The sequence below is a fragment of the Peromyscus californicus genome, unplaced genomic scaffold (assembly GCF_007827085.1).
Source record: "Peromyscus californicus insignis strain IS unplaced genomic scaffold, ASM782708v3 Scaffold_11__1_contigs__length_118956290, whole genome shotgun sequence".
NCBI classification, from domain to species: Eukaryota; Metazoa; Chordata; class Mammalia; order Rodentia; family Cricetidae; genus Peromyscus; species Peromyscus californicus.
In genome coordinates, this window is record NW_026294402.1 from 43178132 (window position 1) to 43203003 (window position 24872).

General features: G+C 47.4%; 1 protein-coding gene across 5 annotated transcripts in view; it reads right to left on the reverse strand.

Moving 5' to 3' along the window:
- The window catches only part of Zbtb16 (zinc finger and BTB domain containing 16), a 187206-nt gene that overhangs the window by 84301 nt on the left and 78033 nt on the right, over nt 1–24872 (reverse strand). For all 5 annotated transcript variants that reach the window (XM_052759745.1, XM_052759753.1, XM_052759771.1 and 2 more), the window contains one exon: nt 8565–8662. In XM_052759745.1, coding sequence (XP_052615705.1) covers nt 8565–8662 — 98 coding nt within the window. The remainder of the gene's footprint in view (nt 1–8564; nt 8663–24872) is intronic.

Genomic DNA, 24872 nt, shown 5'->3' on the forward strand with positions numbered 1-24872 from the left:
GGTGTGTGTGTGTGTGTGTGTGTGTGTGTGTGTGTGTGTGTGTGTGTGCACGCACGCGCATGCGCGGAGTGTGCATCAGAGAACAACTCTGTGAAGTAGGTCCTCTCCTTCTACCTTTACGTGGGTTCAGGGGTTAAGCTCAGGTCACCAGGCGTGTGCAGCATGCACTTTTACCCATCGAGCAACCTCATGTTAGTTACAGGACATTCACTTCTTCAAAAATACCGATCCAAGTTTTCTGTGCACCAAACATTTTACCAGATCGTGGGTATAAGAAAACGATGGGCAAGGGTGGTCTAGAGGATTCCATGCTCTGGTGGGTATATGGTGCACACCTGTGTGAGCACGGGGTCTGGTGAAGGAATTCTGAGGAACAGTGTCCAGTAAGGGCCTTGCAATACCTCATCCTGTCCTTCTATCTACCAACTCCACTTAAAAACAGTGTACACGAGGACCCAGGAAGAACAGAAGCCAGGCCACAGTGAACCCTCTCTGGTCCTTTCAAGGTAAGGGACCAGCCCATGTAAGCTTCCACGTGCTTCAAGCTTTCTCCAGTCATGTGCCCAAGAGTCCTCGCTAGGCCTCCGGGCTAGAGTGATCTAAATTCCCCATTCCGACTGCTGCCCAACTTCTAGGCTAAGGAACACTGAGGGTGGTACCGAAGGAGACAGACAGACCAACAGACAGATGAGAGAAGACAGGCTAAGGAAGACGGTGACAGAGACAGATGAAGACACGGGACGAAAGACAGAAAACACACAGCAGTGTCAACAGCGGCTGACACAGACACTGTGACAAAGAGATGAAGAGAGACGGAGGAGACTAGGGGGAAGTGGAAGCAGAGAAGAGAAGAGCTGCGGAACACCTGCCCTGCGGGGGAAGCGCTGGGGGGGGAAGGACAGTAGCCTGATGGATATGACAGGACACAGTCTGCAGGTGCAGACCTGGACTCCACACCACATGGGCCCCGCTTGGCTCAAGGACTTGGGAACAGAGGCTAGAGGGAAAGACAGCCATGGGAGCCCACCCAGGAACACCCTTCTGTCAGGGGCTGTGTCTTGGAAGCCCAAAGAAGGTATCAAGACTGAGAATAACAAAACACCGTTGCTTTCGGGTCCATCCCATAAAAACAGCCCTGCCCTGCAGCCCCATTCTACTCCTCAGACAAAAATCAAGGGCTCGTAAAGGCGTCCACAACCTAGGCAGGATGGAAGAAGCGAAGGAGAGAAGACTCCAGTGAACAGCAGACAGACAGATGTCCCATCCTCTCCTCCAGGGCACCATTCATTCCAAATAGGAACATCACCACCTAGCTGTGCAAAATCATGCTGCAGTGGAAAAGGGGGTGTGCCACCCTATTTGGGGATGGAAAGATCACTGAGAGAGAGCGAGAGTGAGAGACAGAAAGAGGGAGAGAGGAAAGGGATATTACATAATCCCCACTTTCCTTCTTTCACCCTTAAAGTCATGTTCTATCTGACAGGCTCCTCTCTGAGCAGGGAAAAATGACAAATCCAATCCAAAATTCAACAGCCTGTGTTCTGTTCGGAGAGCACACAGTGTACTGTACAGCCCATAAAACTCCAAACAGCCTCCAGACACTGCCGCAATCGTCCTCCATCAAAACACTTTGTCTTGCATACAAAAATAAGATACAGCGCTGAACGGAATACAAAATCAGCCCATTACAGTACAGAGAGACTGCTACTTAGCAACGAGGGGGCTCTAAAGCCTCAATGCTCTACAGGAAGCAAAATCTGTCGAGCCTGTTGGGCAAATGATAAACATTAGCAGTATTAAAAAACACAAAAGCCATGTAAATGGATAGACATAATGTAGAAACGAATTTATAGAATAAATTGGGATAGGGGGGCTTGTGGGGTGTGGGAAGAAGCTGGGTGGGATCCAGAGGGCTAGACAGAATGAGTTCCCTGATCCTGCTACAGTACCATAAGGCAGATATGCTTGTTCTGGGGGTGGTATATGAACCCCCTCTTCACACAGGTTATAGGTGAAGGGCTAGAAGAGAAGTGGTGGATAATACTGTTTAATACAATGACCCGCAAAGAATTTCCTCAACTTTCTCAGTTCAGTTAACCTGAGGTGAAGCCTTGAAGGCTTTGGGACCTCAGAGTATATACTCAGTGACACTAAGATGGGCAGATGTGGGGGATTCAGCCTCCTGGGACTAGCATGGCACCCTGCACCGCACATGACACTTGCTGTAAACAAAACCCCAGGTTAAAAAAAAATCCCACCCACCCAAACAACAAAACCAAAAACAGCCCATGTGGGCTAGAGAAATCAGTGTATTCCATCAGGTAGAGGGGAAAAACACTCTGGCTAGGAATCAGCGGCAGGGTTTCGGATCCCAGCCAAAACAGGAGCTAAAAAGCAAAACCATATTCTCCTGCTCTCAGCTGAGGCTCTTGAGGCAGAAATGGAGACGGGGAGGGAGGTGGGGAGGGGGCGAGAGGGAAGGGGGAGCGTGGAAGGGGGCAGGAAAGAAATGTATTTTTCATCAGCCAGTGTATAATTTATAAACAGCATTAAACAGTTTTTGTTTTCTCTCTCCTCTCTCCCGTGTAGGGGCTTGGCCCGCAGTCAGGCCTGCATTAATTTCTGCTTTGGGTACAGTGTGTTCTTGGAGACGCATCTGCAAGCGATCATAAACTCTCTGGAATGCTGGCAGAACATCCAGACCTGCCGGCAGGCCAGTGACGACACCACTCTGGGAAAAAGTTCAGGAAGCTGGCCAAATTCAGAGGAGGGAGAGGAAGAGCGAAACGTGTGTTCAAGAGAGAGACGGGAGAAAGTGCCTTCCGAGCTCTTTCCTCTCTGCTACTCCAGTGTGTGGACCTCTGAGCCTCTGCTGCCCCACTGCCAACAGGAATGCTCAGTGGGTGGGCACCTCTCAAGACCTGGGGAGGGACTGTAAAGAGCCCCCCCAAGGAGAGGGTATTTCCAGGAGTCTCCAGTTTTACCCTCATAGCAGAAAGGGAAGTTGGTATCCCCTGGAGGGGAGACAGGAGAAAGGACTGGCTACAGACTCTCCTCTGCCTGGCCAACTCCAAGCTGCAGTCCCGAGAAGCCATCTTTGAACTCTAAGGCAGCCTTTCTGATGATCACTGTGGGGATCCCTCATTTAGCAGTCACAGGGACTTTGTTAGCTGCCATGGTTTCCTTCCTCCTCTGTCTTTAAGAACCCTGAAGCCAAAAGCTAAGTGCTGGAAGGAAGGAAGGAAGGAAGGAAGGAAGGAAGGAGGGAGGGAGGGAGGGAGGGAGGGAGGGAGGGAGGGAGGGAGGGAAGGAGGGAGGGAACCAGGTTAACTCACTGATCTTTACCAACTTGTATCCCCCCACCCTCCCACCCCCACCCCCCCAATCACAGGAGCCAAAGAAAACCAATCTTGCTTCTGGCCCCAACTTCTCTAGCACGGGTGACTCAGGTCTCAGAGAGTATACCAGGGCTACCCCATGCTCTTGCTGGAATTGCAAAACCCATCACCCCAAGCCTTCATTCCTCTGTTGTGGCTCTGAGTATAGAGACAAGCCTAGTCGCAGGGGTGGGCTCTCAACCAGCATGGCGGGCGTCATCTAAGCACCAGCAAGAGCAATCAGGGAACAAATGTGTGGGGCATCCCTATCCTGACAGCTTACCCTAGTGTCCGAAGTTTGGAATTCCACACTGCAGCCATGGCCAATGTGGATTACCTGACTTGACCATTGAGGGGGTCTCACATATTGCATACTCCAGGCCAATAGATTGCCAAAGTTCAATAGTCTCATCTAAAGGGGAAACAATGTCACTCCCTTTTCGATATGTTAGTGGTTTTCCAGGGCTGGGGGAGTTACAAGTCATTTTGTCCCTCAAGGCCTTCTACAATCTTGTCCCATCCCTGTTCTAGGCCCTGCACACTTTTCTCTGTCCTTCGCACACTGTACCCACATATTCCACTCCAAACAGTACAGTTCATCCTCACACTCAGGCCTCCTGCAATCCTCCAGAACACTGTTCTCACCTTCTATTCGGGGACCACATCTTCTGAATCTCTCCTGTACATCTTTCTTGACAGCTGGTACTATGCGTTCACTACTGCTTTATAACCAACCTGACGTCTCCTAGTAGACCAAGTTCCTGGAGGGGAAAGATGCTCTGGCATCCGTCACTGTTAAATGCACACAACCCCACTTATAATTAGTGCATATTAAGCATGCACTCATTCCAAAAGTGAATGATACCCCCGGAATGGGATCCAACCACAGACCCCTCCTAGTAAATAGCTGTGTCCAAAACAGAGCAAATAGCTTAGTGTGCTTATAAGCCTGCAGCATGTCAAGCCAAGGTATGGCAAGTTCATATAAGCCTAATGGGAAGGCTTATTCTGGGCAAGTTCAGAATCTTCTGAGCCACAGCCTGCTGTCTGTGGTCTGTCAAGCCCCACTTCCCAGCTGGAAATCACCTCTTTAGAAAAGCAAAGGCAAAGAGTTGGGGACCTATAAATGCTTCCGGGCCTGATTCCCATGGGAACAAGGCAATAAATGAGGCCTTAGAGTCATCTCTGGACATGGATGGTGGGCTGGGGGGATACTCTTCTGCTCCCTGCCACAACCCTATCCCATATTTGGCAGAAACTTGAATGAAGTCATTGCTCTTCCCTCTATGAGCCACACCCCTAGTCCTCAAGCCCTTCTGATCCCCAAAACCATCCCTAAAACGCAGAACTCAGCCAGATCACTCATTAGTTAATGAGTTAGGTTGTTGGTGGTTAATTTAAACTTATTGTTATCATCAGGTATATCTCATAAACACTTGGGTAGTTAACGCATTCAAATCGGAATAAAAACTTCAATTAAACTGAACATTCACTACCACCATTTAGGGTCTTAAAAAAACACACATACAACTAAAAAAGAGAAAGTAAGAGAGGGGAGGGGAGAAATAGCAGCCTCTCAGAAGGGCCTCCTACAGGGCAAACTTCTAATTAAACAAATTGTCAATTTCAACACAATGAAAACTGATTTAGGAGTGTAAATTTAGTATTCTAGTCACTGCAAATAAGAGCTTGCCTTGTCGATCTCCTACAGGCTGATTTCATCTGACAGGGAAGTGCAGAGCAGAGGAAGGCGACTGGAGGGAAGGGAAGACACAGAAGGGGTAAGGCAAGCAAGCCAGACTGGAGCGCCTTCCTTACAGAAACAACACCATGGAACCCAGTGCATTCTCTCCTCCAGCATCCCAGAAACTCTTGTTTCCACCCCACCCCTTCCAGATTAGAAAAAAAAAAAAATAATCGAGTATGATGACAAACTTGGCTGAGCACTCACTGTACATACTGTACCCACAAGTCTGGCTCACAGCCAGGCCTGGCTCAGCGCCAGGGCTACAATAACAAACACAGGCTGTGCTAGCCAAGAGGGGGTGGGGCGGCCAGCACCAGCAAGCGAGGGAGGAAGGGAGAGGCATGCAGCAGCGGCTCGGTGGAGCAGAAGAGACAGCCAGGATCAGCCTGGCAAGGGCAGAGCCACGCTGAGGGAGCAACCAGGACCCCTGCTCAGGCTGGGCTTCATTTCTCCACAGCATGTTCTTAAAAATACAAGAAAAAGACAAAAAAAAAAAAAAAAAAAAAAAAAACCACGTTCCCCAGTCCTGGGCAACTATTTACCTTCCCAATTCCAACCCTTTACCCTCTGAAAAAATGGGTATATACTATAAGATTCCCAGGCTGGTCTCACTGTCAGCTCCTAGCACAGAGCCTCCCCACCAGAGAAGCAAGAAATAGATGCTGTCTATAGTGTGTTCCAGGCCAGCCATGATGTGTCTCAAAAATAAATAAATAAATAAAAGTTGTCTGTTGTTTTTTAAGACAAGGTATCATGTAGCCCAGGCTGGCCTTGAATTCCTGAGCCCCTTCCCTCTACTTCCCAAATGAGATTATAGGTATAGATCACCAAGCTCAGCAAAAAACAAATAATCCTTTATAGCAACCGAGTTCTCTGATCTGGTGGAGGGGCTGTGAGAAGCCCGGACCCTAACCTGCAGCAAATTCAGGTCTCTCTCTCTCTGCAGGAAGCAAAGGTTCAGGAAGTGGTCTAGCCTCTATGTCCTGTGGCGCTACTTGAATGTCAAGACACATCTATCTGTACAGGAGTGAGGGGTCTGCAGGGCAACAGGATGAAAAGGCAAAGACTGGAAGTCTCAGACTCTGCAGGCTGTGAGCTGTGTGCTAAGGTGAATAAAAGAAAACGGTGAATCACAACCAAGTCCTCCTTCACAAGGGCACTGGCAAGTGGATTTCAGAGGGGCCAATCAGAGAATACAGTCAGCCTTCAGTGGCTGCCGATACATCAGCACTGAAATGGAAAACTAAGAAAGCACGCCCTCCTCCTGACGCTTGTGAAGCATACAGATAAGACTACAGGACCCTGAGGTGATACCTCAGATAGGACCGAAGTGGACTCCCCCCAGGGACCCACTGGCTTACAGTGAAGTGATGCAAAGTCACTATCTTGTCAGAATTGGGACACCAAATCCACCTAACAGTAAGAAGAGCTCAGCAGCCCTCAGTGTATCTCAGCCACACCCACCAACACTGCAGACATGGTTTTTACAGCAGAGATGGTAGCCAAGTCACGCCTGCTCCCACTGCCTGGAAGAGGGCCAGGAGGTCCAGTGTGTCCCCATTCCATCAAGCCCCTCAGCCATGAAAGGATTTCTGCTGCCGGCGAGACCAGCCAGGACCTTAGAGTCCTCTTGAGTGGCTTGTCAGATGCCCAGGCTATATTCATTCATTCAATAAGCATTTGCTGATGGCAGGCAGTGTATTAGACATAACATAGGCCCAATCCTGTGCCCTAACACTTCACTGTCTGTTAAGGAGAAAGAAGGGAGATTATACTTACCAAGTACCAGCCACACAGTGGGCACAGTGGGAAAGAGGTTGTGTGAGCCTTACAAGTTCTCTGTGTTCGAGTTAAACATTCCTGCTTTATGGACAAGGATGCGGAGGCTCAGAAAGTCCACGTCACCTTATGGGGAGGTAGGTGACCAAGTTTCTTCCATTGCATCATCCTGCCTCTCAAGAGGGGGAGATAAGGCAAGCCCAGAAATAACAGTAACACAAGGCAGAAAGATGTGCTCAAAGTCAGCATCAGGTACAGAAACATACACAGGCACCAGAGGAAGTCATGATTACTTCTGACTACAAGTGGGGAATGGTTAAAGGTATTCTTATTTTGAAAAGCATCTGGAAAAACCTGGAAAGGTAGGAGAAGTGTTCTGTCATGCAGACAGAACGGGATGAAAAGAAAAAGCACCTGATAAGCAATGAGTGAGTGAGGTCACGTGGGCTACGAAGTTTCAGTGGGTACCACAAAGCTGCTGGGGAGAGTTTACACCATCATCCACACAACAAGGTGGAGGAAGGATAGTACACAGACAGCCCACCAGGCAGGAAGCATCTGGAGTGAAGTGATATGGCATGCCCCAGGGTAACAGCTTCAGGATAGGGAATAGGAAAGGAGGTCTAGGTAGGAGTCATGATATCTGTGGATCACTGACTGCAGGCTAGGGAACTTGCTGTGGATACATCAAGAATTCTGTCACCCCATTCCCGAAACAGAAAAAAAAAATCACTTCGATGTGGGGACAGCACCTGCACTGGCAGATATAGAAACGGGATGAATTTGGCCATAGTCACATAGAGTGTCTGTCATGGGAAGGGATGGATCACTTGTTAAACTCCCAGAGGACATATTGCTGAGGCAATATGGCCAAAGCAGAGGCAGACATTGGTAGTCACCCACATAAGAAAAGTAAGACCAAAGAAGATAGACACCTGCTCTTCTCCCCTAAAATATGAGTGCAAGGTTTAAAGGCAAAGCTAGAGAGAGAGAAGACTATGACCTGGCAGGGAAGTTACAGCTTTTACACTAAAAGGCAGGCTGTGCCCTCAGCTCAAAGGCTGCAGCATCAGATCTGCAGGACCCTTCCCTGAACCCACGACAGCAGGAAGGCAGGGTGTCAAGGGCTTCTCCCCTTTCCACACAGCTCGTGGGGCAGAACAACTTTGCCCAAACATGAGCAAAATTCCTAGCAGCCGCACACTCAACCCCACTAGAATTGGATAAAATTAACTTGCAAAAGACAGCACGCTATAACTAGCTTTGAGTTCCAACCTTTCTATATCTATTTAATTAAAGGCTCTTGTATAATGTGAGCCCAATAGTCAGATTCATTAGACAGCAAGAACCTAATTCCACAATTGTTTCTGCTAATGAAACTGCAGTCTACTTTGGAAGGTAGATCGCACAGGGCATGGGTACCAGTGATGGCTTGGGAACCTCAGGGGAGAGCATGAGGATGGGTTCCTTTGATGGGCACACTCTCAGGGTGCCTTTTCTGCTCCGTGAAACTGGAAGGAGGAGCCAAGGGACAAGGTGGACCAAAGCCCTGGCTGGCAGTGAAGACAATCAGACTGTGGCCAGCTCCGAGTTGAGAGGGAAAATGGGCAGGAGGTGGGTGTCTGTACCAACATGGGGCCAGTGAAGGAGGCCTTGCCTACCTGAATGAGCCAGTAAATGCATTCTCAGTCGCAAACTATCCAGGAACCGCTTTCCGCAGAGCTCACACCCGTACGTCTTCATCCCACTGTGCAGCTTCCTGTAGAGGAGAAGAGAGGACAGGTTGCCAAGGCTCCAACTGGACAGAAGGCAGCGCCCCACCCCCCACACACCTGCAGGCTTGCACAGCCATTCCCAGCGGCGGGAACAAGGAGAAGGAGATGGCGAGGGACTGATAAGAGTCTCAACCCACCCTGATTCTGGGACAGTCTCCATGTGCCCCCAGTGTCCACGGACTGCTGTATCCATTCCTAATCTTGTTCCTAGAAGTACTCAGGGTACTTTTTATCACTTTAAACACTGGTACTCAGATTCAGAAATCAGATCTAAGTTCAGAGGGCTCACTGCCAAACTAGCACCTATCATGAATGGAGCCCTTCTGGTCTTTGTTTACCTCCAGACAGTACTAACTCACCCCCCCAACACACACAAACACACACAGACACACACAAACATACACATACACACACACATACACACACTATACACACATACACACACTATACATACTACACATACACACTACACACATACACAACACATACACACATACATACACACACACTACACACACATACACACACTATACACACACACTATACACACATACACACACTACACACACATATACACACATACTACACACACACCACACACACACATACACACACATACACACACTACACACACACACACACACACACACTATACATACTACACATACACACTACACACACACTACACACATACATACACACACACTACACACACATACACACACTATACACACACACTATACACACATACACACACTACACACACATATACACACATACTACACACACACCACACACACACATACACACACATACACACACTACACACACACACACACACACACACACTATACATACTACACATACACACTACACACACACTACACACATACATACACACACACTACACACACATACACACACTATACACACACACTATACACACATACACACACTACACACACATATACACACACACTACACACACACCACACACACACGTACACACACTACACACACACACACACACACACACACACACACACACACACACACACACACTAAACTGTGCCTGACTGATTCAAGCTCCTGCCACCTGCTGGACTTGGAAGACTGCACCAGTGTCTTGTCTTTCTCCCCATCCCCAATGTCCAGGACAGGGTCTTTCCAAAGCAGTGTAAGGAACAGGTTCTATGGACATGGTTGCTTCCCTCTCTCAGTATACAGATGTCCTTTGAGTAGCTGTGACCTACCTCCCACCCCCAACAGGCAGAAGAATTTGGAGACATTGGATACTTTCAATCTAGAACAAGGTCCTTTACCCTCTCAAGGTTCTTCCATGCATGCCATCCCATTCACCACCATTAAGATCCTAGGAAGTGGCGCATTGTTTCCCTGGCAACAACTGGTCACAGGTGCAGAGACAATGCTACCTCTTAGCCTAGCTTCTTGCTGGGGTGTTTCTACCCAGACCCTTTGCAATGGGGCTGGTCAGCTGCAAGGAACCCAGTGGACCAGCAGGTAGAGGGCTGAGCACCAGGGAGGGGTCTGAGCTACTATGTGAGCTGGTCCCAAATGCTGACTCTCCTCCCTACCACACTCCTATTCTCAAGCCCCAGTGTCCACTGCTGGGTCCAGGATCCAGCTACGCCTACCCCAGTGTCTGTTTCTTCCTTCTCACTAAGGACCAGGGCAGAGAGTGACAGCCAGAGACAGGACCTAGGGGCAGTGGGGCAGGTGGGTGGACTGGAGTTCTCTGAGAGTCCAGAATGATCATGTGCTAAAACCACAGTGGGCTTCAGAGCTGGTGCTGCCCATGTTAGAAAAAACTGGGTAGTGTGTACTCAAGACTGGCACTACCCGCATCACAATGGCACCCAACCAGACACTGCTACCAACTTACAGATCCCAGAACTGTGCCTAAACCATTCAATGCTTCTCAGGGGAGTCTCTGCAGCATGCCATACACTGGGCCACCGTAACATGAGGATAGCACCTAACACCATGTGTGCAGCCTTCTGATAGGGATCACAGACAGTTCTCTTTGCAGAACTCTTTCTCAATCACATTGTTCTGTTTGCTGCCTTCCTCTTCCCCATTGCCAAAGACAAATGATTTCCCAAGCACAAACACATAAACACACACGGTCTCCCACAACACTGTAGGGCGCCCCACCCATCCCCCATGCGTTATCTCACTCTTGGCTGTGGCTGATCTATCCAAATTGAGAAAGAGTACAGAACATTTTAACTGAACATTCTTTACTCTGATTATATTTCACAATGTCAGGGTACTGGGGCATGTCCTAATAGTGTTTGGGGCAAAGTATGTTTTTAAATAGGTACCCAGGAATGCCATACACACACACACACACACACACACACACACACACACACACACGGGGGGGGGGGGAGAGACGGGGGGGGGGGAGACAGAGGGGGGGTAGGGTGGGGATCGAGCACAGTGGCACACACTCCTGTCCCTTGCCTGGGCATGATAATTGTTTGCCTTTATGAGATATCTACACAGCACAAACTCTCTTCAAGGGTGGATTCCCAGGTACTTTCCTGAGAGTTGGCTATGAATTGTGTCCAGCTGATTTTCATCCTTTTAATTGTTTGTGATTTTTTTTTTTTTTTTTAGTTTCCAAGGGTGTCCATGCCTGGGAGCATGGGAGGTCAGACCCCCATGTGGATCTGTTTTCCCAAAGGACTGTGGGATGGTCAGTCTTCAGATCTAGGGGGCACTCCCCACCAGCCTACACTCGATTCTCCCTCAAGGGCTCCAGATCAAATCTCTCACCCTGATGAACACTCTTAAGTAACACCATTGCCTTTTCCCGGGATATGAGTAGATCTGCTCGGCAATCGCTGAAAGTGGCTTTTCTTCCAGTTGCCAACCAGACTGGTTCCGTGTGAAAGGTGATGGATTTCAGCCTGCTTCCTGCTAGGTGTACCAGAGCACAGGGAGGAATGCCCAGCACACAAACCCAAGACCCACACTCTCATCCTGACTCAGCCCTGGCTGGTTTGAGACATTGAACAACTCATGTTGTCATAATCACTTAAAGTTTATTTTATTATTGAGATAAGGTCTCACTATGTAGCCCTGACAGATCTTGTAACTTGAACTCTTAAAGATTTGCCTGCCTCTGTCTCTCAAGTGCCGGGATCAAAGGTGTGCACCACCATGCCCAGCTATCACATTCTTCCTCATTGGTAAAATTATACAGCTTATTAACTAAAATTTTAGGTAGAGACAAGCTTTATTATTCAAGAGTATTTACCCATATCCTTTTGACCAACCCTCCAAAGAGGTCCTGTAAGGGGCATTATTATTTTTCTGGGCCATGATCTGCTTGTCACTGTGTATTGTGATGTACTGTGACATCCAAACCATCAGGCTATGATATAGCAAACAAAACACTAGACTGAACCCAGCAATCTGTTCATTTTAAAACCTTTCAATCCAGAGGACCTGTATTTTCTCTTTCTTTCAGTGAAAGAAACTTCGAGAAGTCATCAGGAGCCTTTCCTCAGAACTATTTAAGTCACCGTGAGTTTTCTAGTCTTCGGGGTACTGGTGCTGTGTCTTACCCAATTCTCAGGGGAAGCACACTGCCCTGAAACTGACCTACTAACTCAGTGCCCCACACAGGTTCCCAGAGACCAGCATGGCATCCGTGTGAGTCCACATGTAACAAGGACAAAGGTCATGCTTCCCTGGCAGGGAGAGCAAGGCCAAGCACACAAAGTTCGATACAGAAAGAAGGACAACCTCACAGGCTTGCCTGGGACTTCGAGGGAGCCCTATACCAGGAGTTTGTTCATTTAAAAAAATCTTAAAAGTGATTGTTTACACAGCAAGGAAGAAGGTCTGAAGCAGGGGATTCTCCCACTTCCAAGAAAAGGCGAGTGCAAGAAATGAGTGCATCCTACAGACCCAGCAACCAGCAGGTTCTGGTCCAGTCTTCAGGAGAGCCCCCATGGCAACAGAATCCCAGCTAAAGCAGAATGACAACTCTGAATGAGTCACTGTCACCACTCTGCAGAGATGTAGACCAAAATGCCAATCACAAGGCCTTTCTCCTCTCCACATTCAGCACACCTCCCTGGTCTGGTCCTGTCTTTTCATGAAGCCTAAGTTCTCATTTTTCTTTGTGCTGCCTCTGAAGAAGATGGAGTCCCCACACACCATTCTCCAAGAGGAAGCCACAGATGGCCACCATTTTGAAAGCCACCTGGTCCTGGAGTGGTCCAATTCACTCTATACCCTTCTCAGTAGAGGAGATGCTTCAGGTCCCTACTTATTCCTAAAGAGTGGTGTATTGTCCACTCAGACAAATGCCTGACCTAACAGCTAACGTCACTGTGCAGTAAACAGATGTTCGCTTATGTCTCAGAAGATAATTAGGTTAATTATCTTCTCAGGTTAATTCCTGACCATTTTTACCTATATTCTCAAGGAAGTCAAACCATTATGAGAAATTAGATGTAAGCAAATCTGAACCTTTTAACAACACAAGAGAAGGAATCTTTTTTTTTTTTCTCATCAGTTCTCACCCATGCAACTCTCACTAACAAAACCACCGTGGCCAGGTTGTCACTGGGACGCGCCTGTGCTCACTGAAGGTGACCCTCATGAAGACTCTGGTTTGGACTGAGAGCTGTTCAGTGACAGACGCTATTTCTATCGTGCCTTTGCTTCATAAGGCCCATTCTAAAGTGACTGTTCAAGACTAAAGAAACCCCTCCAGGCAAAGGAAGTACAGGGTACTCCTCTGCTTGTCCTAGAAATACTCTGAGTACAACAGCCACCTTGGCAGCCTCCATTCCAGAACCAGACTTGATCTTGTGGCTCTTGGAGTCCACACAAGGAAGGCTAATGGCAATTTCCTGGAATGATAAATGCTGAGCTTCGGAACAACCTCACACCTCCAGGATAGGCCTTCATCAACGCAGCTCAAAAGGGACAGCGCGAGACCATGAACCACAGCAAGGGACGACTCCTCCCGTCTTCCCTACCTCCGTCCCTACAGACAGCTGGCCCTAACCTTCAGGGAGCCCCGCATGCATGCCCTCTATAGAAGCAGTCCATTTCATCCACTCAGCCAAGGACCAAGGAGGCAGGATGAGGAGAAGGGCTCACAGCATCACTAAGAGAAAAGGACTAGAGGCTCTGACTTCTGGAGTGGGGGGCTGAGGGGGTCCAAGGCCAGCACTGCCCATACCTCCTGTCTTCTCCTGTTCCATATAGGAACAGACGGCAACGATGGGACCTGCTCAGAAGCGAGAAAGGTTGAGAGAAAAACTCTCGGTTCCAACAGCCCAACAGCTGTACTCCCCGACTTTGCTAACAGGAAGCAGAAATGACCTGACCTGGGAGTTCTGGGGGAGAGACGAGTACAGGGAACCAGGACCTGTTAACTGGGAAAAACCAGTGGGAGAGAATGGACCTTGGATAAGGTTTTACCCATTCTCAGTTAACCGATGCATCCCGAGTTGACATTCAGGCTAGGCCAATGAGGTCCTGAAGGTCCTTTCCAACTCACCTGGTGCCTGAACAGAGGCTGATCCGCATATGGCAGCTCCCCGACCCTGGTGATTTTACTCTCTTCTTGTTTGTTTTGGTGGTACTCCGAACTAAAAACCTTAAGCGTGCTCATCAGGCAATGCACCCTCCTTAGTTTTTTTCATTGTGACACAGGCTCTCTCTAGGTCACCAGTTTGCCTTGAACTCCCTCTGCAACCCAAGTAAGCTTTGAACTTATTATAATCCTCCAAGGGCCTCAGCCTCCAGAGCAGGTGGGATTACAGGCCTGCATCCCAACCTCAGCTAGGGCTTTTGCCTTCTAATCTCATGACCATGTTCTAGTTTCATTTTTGTTAGTATGATAAAAATACTCTGACAAAAAGCATATTAGGAGAGAAAGTAGTTTATTTCAGCTTAAAATTCCAGGTTATAATCCATCATAGGGGAGAAGTCACCGAGGCAGGAGCTGGAAGCAACTGGTCACATCTACAGTCAAGAGCAGAGCGGGGAGAAATGAACCATACATGCATGCTTACTTGCCTATGCTCAGCTCTATTTTTCAACTCTTAAACATTCAGGCTCTCCTGCCTAGCGAATGATGCGACTCACTCAGAAGGGCCTTTTCACATAAATTAAGACAGCCAAGCACAAACATGCACACCAGCCAACCCAGTGTAGATGATCCCTCACTGAGACTCCTTCGTCAGGTGATTTTAGGTTATGCCAAGTTGACATTTAAAGCTATGCATCACCCCCAAGGATTTGACCTACTCGGTGCTTCTAAGGCATCTTCAGAAGGAGACAGGAGCTTCTGTGAATAAAATCCAGACCAAGGTCTAAATGCATTCTCAAAGGCCTGCAGCCCATTTAAGCAACAAGCCTCTCGAAGGTCCTCTACTTACTCGGGAAGCGAGCCCCATGCAAACCTCTGGGCCTCTCTGGAGACAGACTATGTCAACGGACGCTGACATCCAGCCAATCTCTCCCTGTGGGGACAACATGAGCTATGTCACAGCCTCTAGACTCAAAAGAGACAGGCTTCCAGCTCAGTTATAAAACTATGTAGCTTGGTTCTCATCTTTCTAAAAAGAAACTAAACAGTGAGTGGAAAGTTCAATATTGGGCTATCTCACCTTCCTTAAGACTGCTGTGGATTAAAAAAAAAAGGGTCCTACCTCTGAGGCCCACAGACCCTTATTTCAAATGACATGGCAAAGGTCAACCAGTCAATGGTAGTCTAAGAAAGTGCTGACACAAAGATGAGACCACTGGAGATTTCCTCCCCAAAGCCAGCTTCCAGGGAGAGATGGAGGCTATTTAGACTATCCAGTCCAGCTTACTTCACTGTCTGTAGGTCTGGTGCCTCTTTTTCCTTGGTTTGTTTTGTTTCTGACACAAGGTCTACCTATATAACCCTGACTCACCTTGAACTCCTTCTGTAGCCCAGGCTGGCCTCATACCCATGATCCCCCTGCCTCAGTCTCTCCAATGCTGGGATTACAGCATGGACCAACATACTCAACCTTCTATGTGGCTCTTCCTGGGAAAGGAAACCGTTGAACAGTGAATGCTACCACAGGCCTCCACCCTAAACCAAAGCGAGCTCTTCACACAGCCTGAGGACACTTGATGAATGTTCCCTACCATCTAGGGGTGACATTAGATCTTCTCAGAGAATGTCTCTTAATGCCACCAACAGTGTCATATTCCAGGCTGGCCAGGAATATGTCATCATCAGTCATCCCCAGTGTCACTGTGCTATATACATCATTCAAGTCTAAGCTGTTTGTAAGTTCCTCAGAAGTCCAAGCTCTTTAAGGACAGGAATCAAGCCTCCATCTCTGCCTTCAACACCTTCAGTGCAGACTCAAGAAGGCAGAGATATGGAAGAGAAGATATTTCTAGTGAGGTGATCTCTAGCTGCTCCAAGACAGAGGGACACACCTGGCCATGGCCATGTAGCCCCATGCTTAAACCCCAGAGAGAGAGAAAGGACAGTTCCAATCTCAGTTAGGAACAGGTCACTTTCATTTTCTCAAGACAGAAGGGAAATTGTCCTTTTACCCACTTCTTTTTAAAAATGTGGAGATTACAGAGTCATTTGACAAGCTTCAAATGTGTAACTGGTATTACTACAAATTATCCTTCTAGCAATATAGTTCGTGGCTCCCTGACTAGTCAATATTAATAAACATTACCCAATGCCTTTACAACACAATTTATTTTTTAATACAGCTCTTTATGTACGCCATAAAGTAAATATACTAATAAAAAGCTAAGGATTGCAAAGAAGCGATTTAAAAAACAACTGAGAACTAACAATGTTAGTTAACACCTTCCCTGCTGCAGGTTTGGGTGGGATCTGGGGATGCAGAGACCACAGAGGATGAGAAAGAGGCAGCCATTTTGGTTGGAGTCTTTGTAAGGGAAGGAGAAGGAATGCCAAGCCGTGCTTTCTCAAGAATCATCCACATAGGAGGGACGTGTTGACCAGTCATGTGTGTCTACCGGGCTGGGTGCAGCAGATGCAGTTTTCAGTCCAGATCTGCTCACAGTCAGCAGACAGCCTTGGCCAGACATCTTGTCTCTCTAGCCTTTGCCTTCACATCTTTGCAGCCAGGCAAGGCTAGATAAAGACAATCTCTTAGGTTCCTGCTTGTCAGCTTCTGTCTACACTAGCTGTCTCTATCATTTGTAAAGGATCCACACCACACTCATCCTCTTTGTCTTTATTACTGAGCCCAGGACATACAGGGGATTCCATGTAATGCATAATGCCTCTCATTAAATAATAGAAACAAACCAAAAAAGGGAGCTTTCAGAGAAAATGTGGGAGATGGAGGAGCCCGCCTTGGCTCTATACACATCCACATACTTCAGCACAAGGATAACTGTACCTGTTCCCCAAGAAAGAAACTACTCCTGCTCCATTATGGGCTCTCAGAAAGAAAGCCATACATCATGGGCCTGGTGATCAAGGCCAATCTGCCGACGAATGACTGGACAGGATAGTCCTATGTTTCAAAAAGCACCAGAGGGCTGGAGAGGTGGCTCTGGAGGTAAAGTACTTGCTATGCAAGTATGAGGACCCCCAAGTTCATATCTCCAGCTCCTCTATGAAAGAGGGGCGTGGCCTTGTATAGCTGTGACCCTAGTTTGGGGAAGGCAGAAAAGATGGGCCCATCCCTAGAGATCACTGGTCAGCCAGTCTAAGCAGTTGATGAGTCCTGGATTCAGTGAGACCCTGTTTTAAATGATAATGTGGGAATTGAGAGTGGAAGACATCTACGGTCAGACTCTGGTCTCCACACACATGCACATACACGTATATGCACACCTGAATGCATCACACACACATATACTACACACACACACACACACACACACACACACACACACACACACACACACATGAAAAATAGGAAAAACAAGAGCATTTTCTGTATCCCCACTACACCAAGTATACTGCTTCCAGATAAGATGGCATTCTGAGTACTGAAGTGTGTTAGGAGCCAAGGGTGCTGGTTCACTGAATTCCAGCATCTGGCAGGTTGAAGCAGAAGGATTCCAGTGAGTATGCAGCTGACCTGTGCGGGAAGTGGGGGAAGACCCTGTCTCCAAAGAGAAAATCAAAGGACACCAGGAGTGATGGCACACCCATGCCTTTAATCCCAGCATTTGGGAGGTAGAAGCAGGTGGGTCTCTGTGAGTTCAAGGACAACCTGGTCTACATAGGGAGTTCCAGTCAGTCATAACTACATGTAATGAGAGCCTTTCTCAAGAAAAGAAAGGAAACTGAAGGAAGAGATGGGGAATCTGGGAGGAAGGGCAATACAGGAAATGACAAAGGACCATGCTGAGAGATCTCCTTAAGGAGGGATTCTAAGATGGACCCTCAGGGCCTCTGAGCATTGAGTGGCCCGGGCTCCTGGCTGTTACATAACCTACCCCTTGTTTTAAAAATATCAGTTCTCTGAAGTCATTTATTTCAAATATCTCTATCAACAAATTTCACCAAGAAGAAAAGTTTTTCATTTGGGCTCTGGGCTGTGGGCTGATGGTATCGCGCGCAATCACATACAGTTTCTTTCAACAAGGTCTTAGCATGCTTATCTGTGAAGTTGCTGGTAGCCAAATATGACTGAAATGTTCTATTTATGCTCACTGGATTAAAGAGATGTTGCAAGACTGCACAAAAACCCGGCAGATGTAAGCAAGGTATTACAGCCAAGGCAGTTAAGATCTGAAGGCAAGAATCAATACACACGTTTGTAGTTTTTCTTTTAACAAAAAAGAAAAGTTTTGTGTGTGTGTGTGTGTGTGTGTGTGTGTATGTGTGTGTTTTAAAGAGAACAAGAGAAAAGAAAAATAGTAAAAGCTTCAAGATTTATAGCTTTCCTGAGCTTTTTCCAAACCCAAAACAGGGTACCATGATGCACACTAGATGATGTCAGCCCAGGGGAAACAGAAATAAATCCAAAGCGTTCTCTCCAGATCCTCACAGGCCCTATAAGGGAATCAGACTATGGTTATGGATGAGCAGAGGTTGATTTTTTTAAATCTTTCTCTCTGTCTCCCATACAAGGTTTTTCTCCAGCACAAATAGCCAGTTTCTAAGAAAACAGCTTTCAAAAAATCTACATTTTCATGATCTCCCCGTGTTGCCTGGGTATGGGAGACGTCTTTGCCTCTTGGTTATCAGGAATTGTTTCTTAGGATTCCACTTCAGCCAGGGAGTCAGAGAGCTGTCTTTAAATCCCAGGGACCTGCCCAGAAACTTGGACCTTTGTGGAGAAGAACAGAGATCTCTCAAAGGCCCCGCAAGCCCATGCCTTTGGAATTAAAGCACTCTGAAAATCCTTTTAATGTATACTGCCTCGTTCTTCTTGCTTTACTACACTGAAAATTAAATTACTTTTCTATGAGGATTCTGAGCTTGAGTGCCGGGGCTCTCCACATCAGTTATCAACACCAGAGATGAGCTGGGCAGATTATCTGTATGGACTACAAACCACAGTGGTAAATTATTGTCATTTTAATGAAGGTGGAAGGGGGGGGGCAGAGAGTTTTACCTTCTTTTTTCCCCAGTTTTTGAGACAGGGCTTTTTCAGTTTTGAGACAGATTTTTGCTTAAAAACAAACAAACAAACAAAAATACAGAACCTGGTGGTTCACCCCATCCCTTTCTTCTAAAAGAACGAGGGAAACAAAAAAAACCTTTAATCCTAACACCTAGGAGGCAGAGGAGGCAGAGGCAGGCTGATCTCTTGAGTTTGAGGCCAGTGTGATCTATATAGAGAGCTGCAGGTGAGCCAGGGATGCATAGTGTAACCCAATCTTAGGAAGGAAGGAAGGAAGGAAGGAAGGAAGGAAGGAAGGAAGGAAGGAAGGAAGGAAGGAAGGAAGGAAGGAAGGAAGGAAGGACACACATACAGAGAGACAGACAGACAGACAGACAGACAGACAGAGACAGATCAGGCAGAGACAGAGACACACACAGAGACAGAGAGATATACAGACACATGCACACATACACAGAAGGGGGGAGAGAGAGAGAGAGAGAGAGAGAGGAAAAAATGAAGTCACCTCAGGTTGTACAATCCCACAGGTAGAGTACACAGGTAGAGGCTCACGTTGAAGGAGCCTCCTGAAAACCACCAGCCAGAAAAGACACACTGGGAACCTGCCTAGACTTCCCCGCCTGAGCGAGACAGAGGCATAAAGAAGCCTTAAGGCAAAGAAGCAGAACAGAGACTCCCACCCTCCACTCGCAGGCTCAGTCTCACAGGGACAAGCATCAGAACCTCCCACAGGGAAGACGTGGTGACTCATTCCCTAGCGATGTCCACTCTGTACCTGGTATGCACCTGTGTGCCGGCTCCCATGTAAGCCTGACTGCACCTGAGCCACCGCAGTCGGCCGGGGTAGCTTCTATGCCAACAGTATCCGTTACCACACTTTCTCAGTCTCCTTCCCACCTAAGGTCCATGACCTGCAGGTACACAACGGGCTTTTACTATTCTTTATCTCACCTAGATGGTGAGCTCCGTCAAGGCACTGTCAGAATCTGGCAGGGTGCCTGGGGCACAGTCAGTGGGTATTTCTAAATAGAACTTTATTGAGATATTATCCATACACCCTACAATTTACCCTTTTAAAGTGTGCTATTGAGAGGGCTTGTTTTTAGTACATTCACAGAATTATGCAACCATCACCACTATCTAATCCTAGAATATTTTCCCTACACTAACAACAACTGCCTCATTCCTTTTCGGCTCAAGCCCAACCTCTAGCAACCCCTAATCTACCTTCCTCGGTGGATTCACTTAATTTGAACATTTCATGGATGTGGAAATCATACAACATGGGCCTCCTTAGATCTCACTTCTCTCACAGAACACACTTCTTCAAGTTTTATCCACAGCGTATCTGTGTTAGCTACCCCGATCTTCTCTATTGAAGAATAATACGCTATCGTACAGCTATTCCACACCGTGCACACCCATTCATCATCTGAAGGACATGCAGATGTTTCAACCTTGTGACTGTCACAAACACTGTTGCTATGAGCATCAGTGTCCAAGTCTTAACCATGATCAAATGATTTCACTTCTGTTTGGTATGTACCTAGGGATGGAATCATGGGGGTCATAGGGCATTATCCATACTTATCATGTTGAGGAACCACCACACTGTCTTCCAAAGAAGCTGCACCATTCTACATTTCCACCAGCAATGCGGGCAGCTTCCAGCTGCACACTACAGTTTTAGACTAAATAAACAAAGAGTCCTTCTGCTGGGAAGGTGGCAGGGAAGAAGACCGAGTCCCACGCTCCCAGGGCACACTAGTTCTTCACCTGCACAGGGGACAGGCCAGACGACGGCTCAACGGGAAGCCCGAAGAGTCACTTTAATTTCTGTTAAAGGCTTTTGAGATTTTTATTTTACGTGTATGAGCATTTTCCTACATGTACATATGTGCATCATATGTTTGTCTGCCTGGTACCCACAGGGGTCAGAAAAAAGTGGTTGAATTTCCTGAAGCTGGAGTCACAGGTGGTTGGGAGCTACCATGTGGGTGCTGGGAACTAAACCTGGGTACTCTGCAAGATCAACAAGTACTCTTAACTACTGAACCATCTCTCCAGGCCCTGAAAGAGTTCTTTTGAAAAACATCAAATAGAAAAACACATGAAGAAAAGGAAAACAACAACAACCACACCAACAACACCACACCACACCAGATGGCTCAAACCAATTATTTCAAACCCTTCCTCACATCCCAAGTCCAGATGCAATAATCTAATGATGCCACTCCTTAAACAGATTGAGCTGAAAAATAGGAAAGGGATCCTGGCTCAAGCACAACCAACTTTGATTTGGTCAACAGTAGTTCGTGTGATTTCACAGCCCAGCTGTCTCAGCTGGGAGGTCTGAAAATAGGCTTAAGGCTTTAAAATGAAAGTGCATAGGGCTGGGCGGAGGGGGTGGTGGTGGCTGTGTGTAATTTAGCAGCAGGACATTTGCTTAGCATGTGCAAGGTCCTGCACTCAATCCCTGAATCATGGCCTACACACATGGACAGACATCTCAAAAATGTACAAATGAGACAAACAAAAAAAAAAAACCCACATCCCTGGCAAATTCTAAGAGAGGGGCCCACAGAGTCGGCAGCCGGGCAAGTAGCGAGCAAAGCTTGCCCTCCCTGCCTGAGCTTGCGTGGAAGGGCGGAGAGTCCTGAAGCAGGCAGTTCAGAGAAACTCTGCACAGGTCCCAAACTTCTGGTCTCCTTTTTCTCTCTTTGGAGAGGAAGGCTGCAGGTTCCCCTTCTGCACAGACTCCTTCCGAAGAACAAACAAACAAAGGCGTGGCCCAAGCAGGGCCCTTTGTAAGCTGCAGGTAATTAAAACAGCCTGTAAAAGCCCCAACAGAAAGCACTTCAAAGAGCCAGTAATTCCAGCAATGGCCGGTCAAGACTGTGTGGTGTAAAAATTATGAGTTTTCCCAACGGGGAACTTTGTGTGAAAAGGACAGGAGTTGGTGGCAAAGGCGGGGGAGGGGGGGTGTTGAGCCACACTGAGGGGGGCTTACAATTGGTGTCCATACTCCGGGGGCACAAGACTATGTATGTGTGCAATACACCAGAGGATGGAGGCAACGTATGTGTGTGTGTGTGTGTGTGTGTGTGTGTGTGAGAGAGAGAGGGGGGCACATTTATCAATGCTGAGACGGTCCAAGCACGTGGGCAGAGATAAAAGGAAAAATAAAATAAAGGCGACAAATACGTATCCTCTTCCCCGCTGGGCCTCGTTTTCATGAGGAAAGTACCAGGCAGCTCACATGCTCCTCTGCCTCCTGACTTTCCAGGGAGCTCACAGGCCATGCATAATATCCACTGCTAGGGCCCAAGGAGCAGCTGTGGCCCAGTCCAGGCTGCGGCTCCCTGAATCTGCCTTCAATGCTCTCATTCTCAGCCTGGTGCTCACCGGCCCACAAGTTACTGCAGGTTGTTATCTTGAAACAGGGGATGAAGAAAGGAGATAGATTCTTAACCTCGACTCTGACAGCATTCAGTAAGTCCCCTGTCCTGCCTACTGCCTGTCTTGGTACTCTGAGTTGAGATGGTGTGATACTGGGGCTCTGCTTTTTATAACATCTGACAGATCTGAGGATGTGTTGCAATAGCAGGACAAGGCCCTAGGTTCAATTCATAGCACTACAAATAATAATGATAATAATGATGATGATGATAATAGTAGTAATAATAATAATAATAATAATAATAATAATAAAAAACACAGTACAGAAAACCCAGTGACATATGTCAGTAGTCACCTGTATGTCAACAGCATAACATACATTAACAAAATACAGAGTCACTGGGCATGGTGGTAAATGATGTTAATGCTAACACTCAGGAGGTAAAGGTAGGTGGCTCTCTGTGAGCTCAAAGCCAGCCTGGTTTGAATACTAAGTTCCAAGCCAGCCAGGGCTATACAGTGAGACCCTGTCTCAACAAACAAAGTCCGATCATGGTAGTGTAATTCTCAAAACCCCATTTCCTCCCAGGAGTGACCTGATGCCTTCAAAGGGCCACGTGGGCCAGGATCACCTTCCCTGGTGCCTCCCTTCCTAAAGCACATACCCTGCCTTGGCCGGTGTGTCTATGGTTTCATAAAGGCACTGGGAAACTTCCACTTGCTTGCTTCTCTGTCTCTGCTTCTAGATGGGCAACCCCAGGAGACAGCTTTGCCTTGTTTATCTGAATTCTCAAGTCCAACAAAGGGAATAGGAACCACAGCTACTGCAAAGATGCATTGTTGAGTGGATGGATGAGTGTTTGGTTGGTCACATGGTGGATAATAAATTAATCAGAACCTGATTGGGGTACGATGCCCACCAGCTCCTTAGCGGTATCAGTCAGCCAATCCAATATTCACCCAGTCCACAGGAGTCACCAGCTTGAAGAGGGCATTTGGGGGAAAGGCTATGCTCACCAACCTAGCAAAGAACCGAACCCCAGCTGCTGGCTTTATTTCCCCATAAACAAAATCCCTCCCTGCCTCCCTCGGAGCCCCACTCACTAACTCGTCCCCGACATTGCTGGCTTTAAGCCCACCCATAAAAATGTCCTTTACTATTTTTATTTAATGAGCTTTCATTTTTCTTCCCCCCTTTTTGTAAATGAGAAAGGAAAGCCTACCTCCTAATGGGGATGGGGAGAGGAAGCATCTCTTAAATGGACCATAACTTCAGAAAGCGCTTTCTCCACCATCCCCCACGTCTGCCCCTCCCCATGCCTCTGGGTCCTCCCCGCCATCACCACCCCCTGAATCTTCTCTTTTCTCTCCATTCAAAACAAGATGCATGGATTTGGGACATTTGATTACTTTTAAGTATATATTTTTCCCTCAAATAGACTGAATACAATGGTTAGGAAATGTGACAGAAAACTATTCGGAGCCATTTATTGTCTTAATACCCACCTTTGTCCAACAGGCAGTTTTGACAACAGCGATAAATTCCAAATTTATGTCAACAGAGCATATGTTGAACACCTCATTTCTGAGCTAAAGCGGCATGCTGCCCTATAAATCACCGTTCTGTTTGAAATGAAAGTAGATTACAGGCCTGTGTTATTGAGCAGTTAGAGCTATAGTCATATAAATCAGAACTTTTAACTCTAGGCAATCCGTTGTGCAATTAACTAAAGGGTACTTTGTCATTTCAAGGCTTGTGCACAGGCTTGGCAGGGCACAGAGCTATCAGGAAGGGGGTGGGAAGGAAAAAGTTTGCAGTCAACAAGAGGGCCGTGGACTGCAACCTCCACCCAACCCTGCCATTTTTACCCCCAGCCACTGCTACCCTAAGAGCCTGCCGAGGCTGAACACTGGCAAAGACAAGCTTGTGATCGGCATCTATTGTTAAGACAACACCACACTGTGTGTTTGTCTCCAGGGCACCTCGAGAAGCCCCAGCCCCTTTACACTCCCTCATGAAGCATTTTCTGGACACAAGCCAGGAGCACAACACTGTCTTGGGTGCTAAGATGATGCAGGGAGGCTGAGGGCAGAGCTCAGTCAGAGAGAATTCATCTAGCCTGTGCAAAGGCCTGAGATGTCCCACCCAGAAGATCATAAAGAGGCTAGAGACACACAAGAG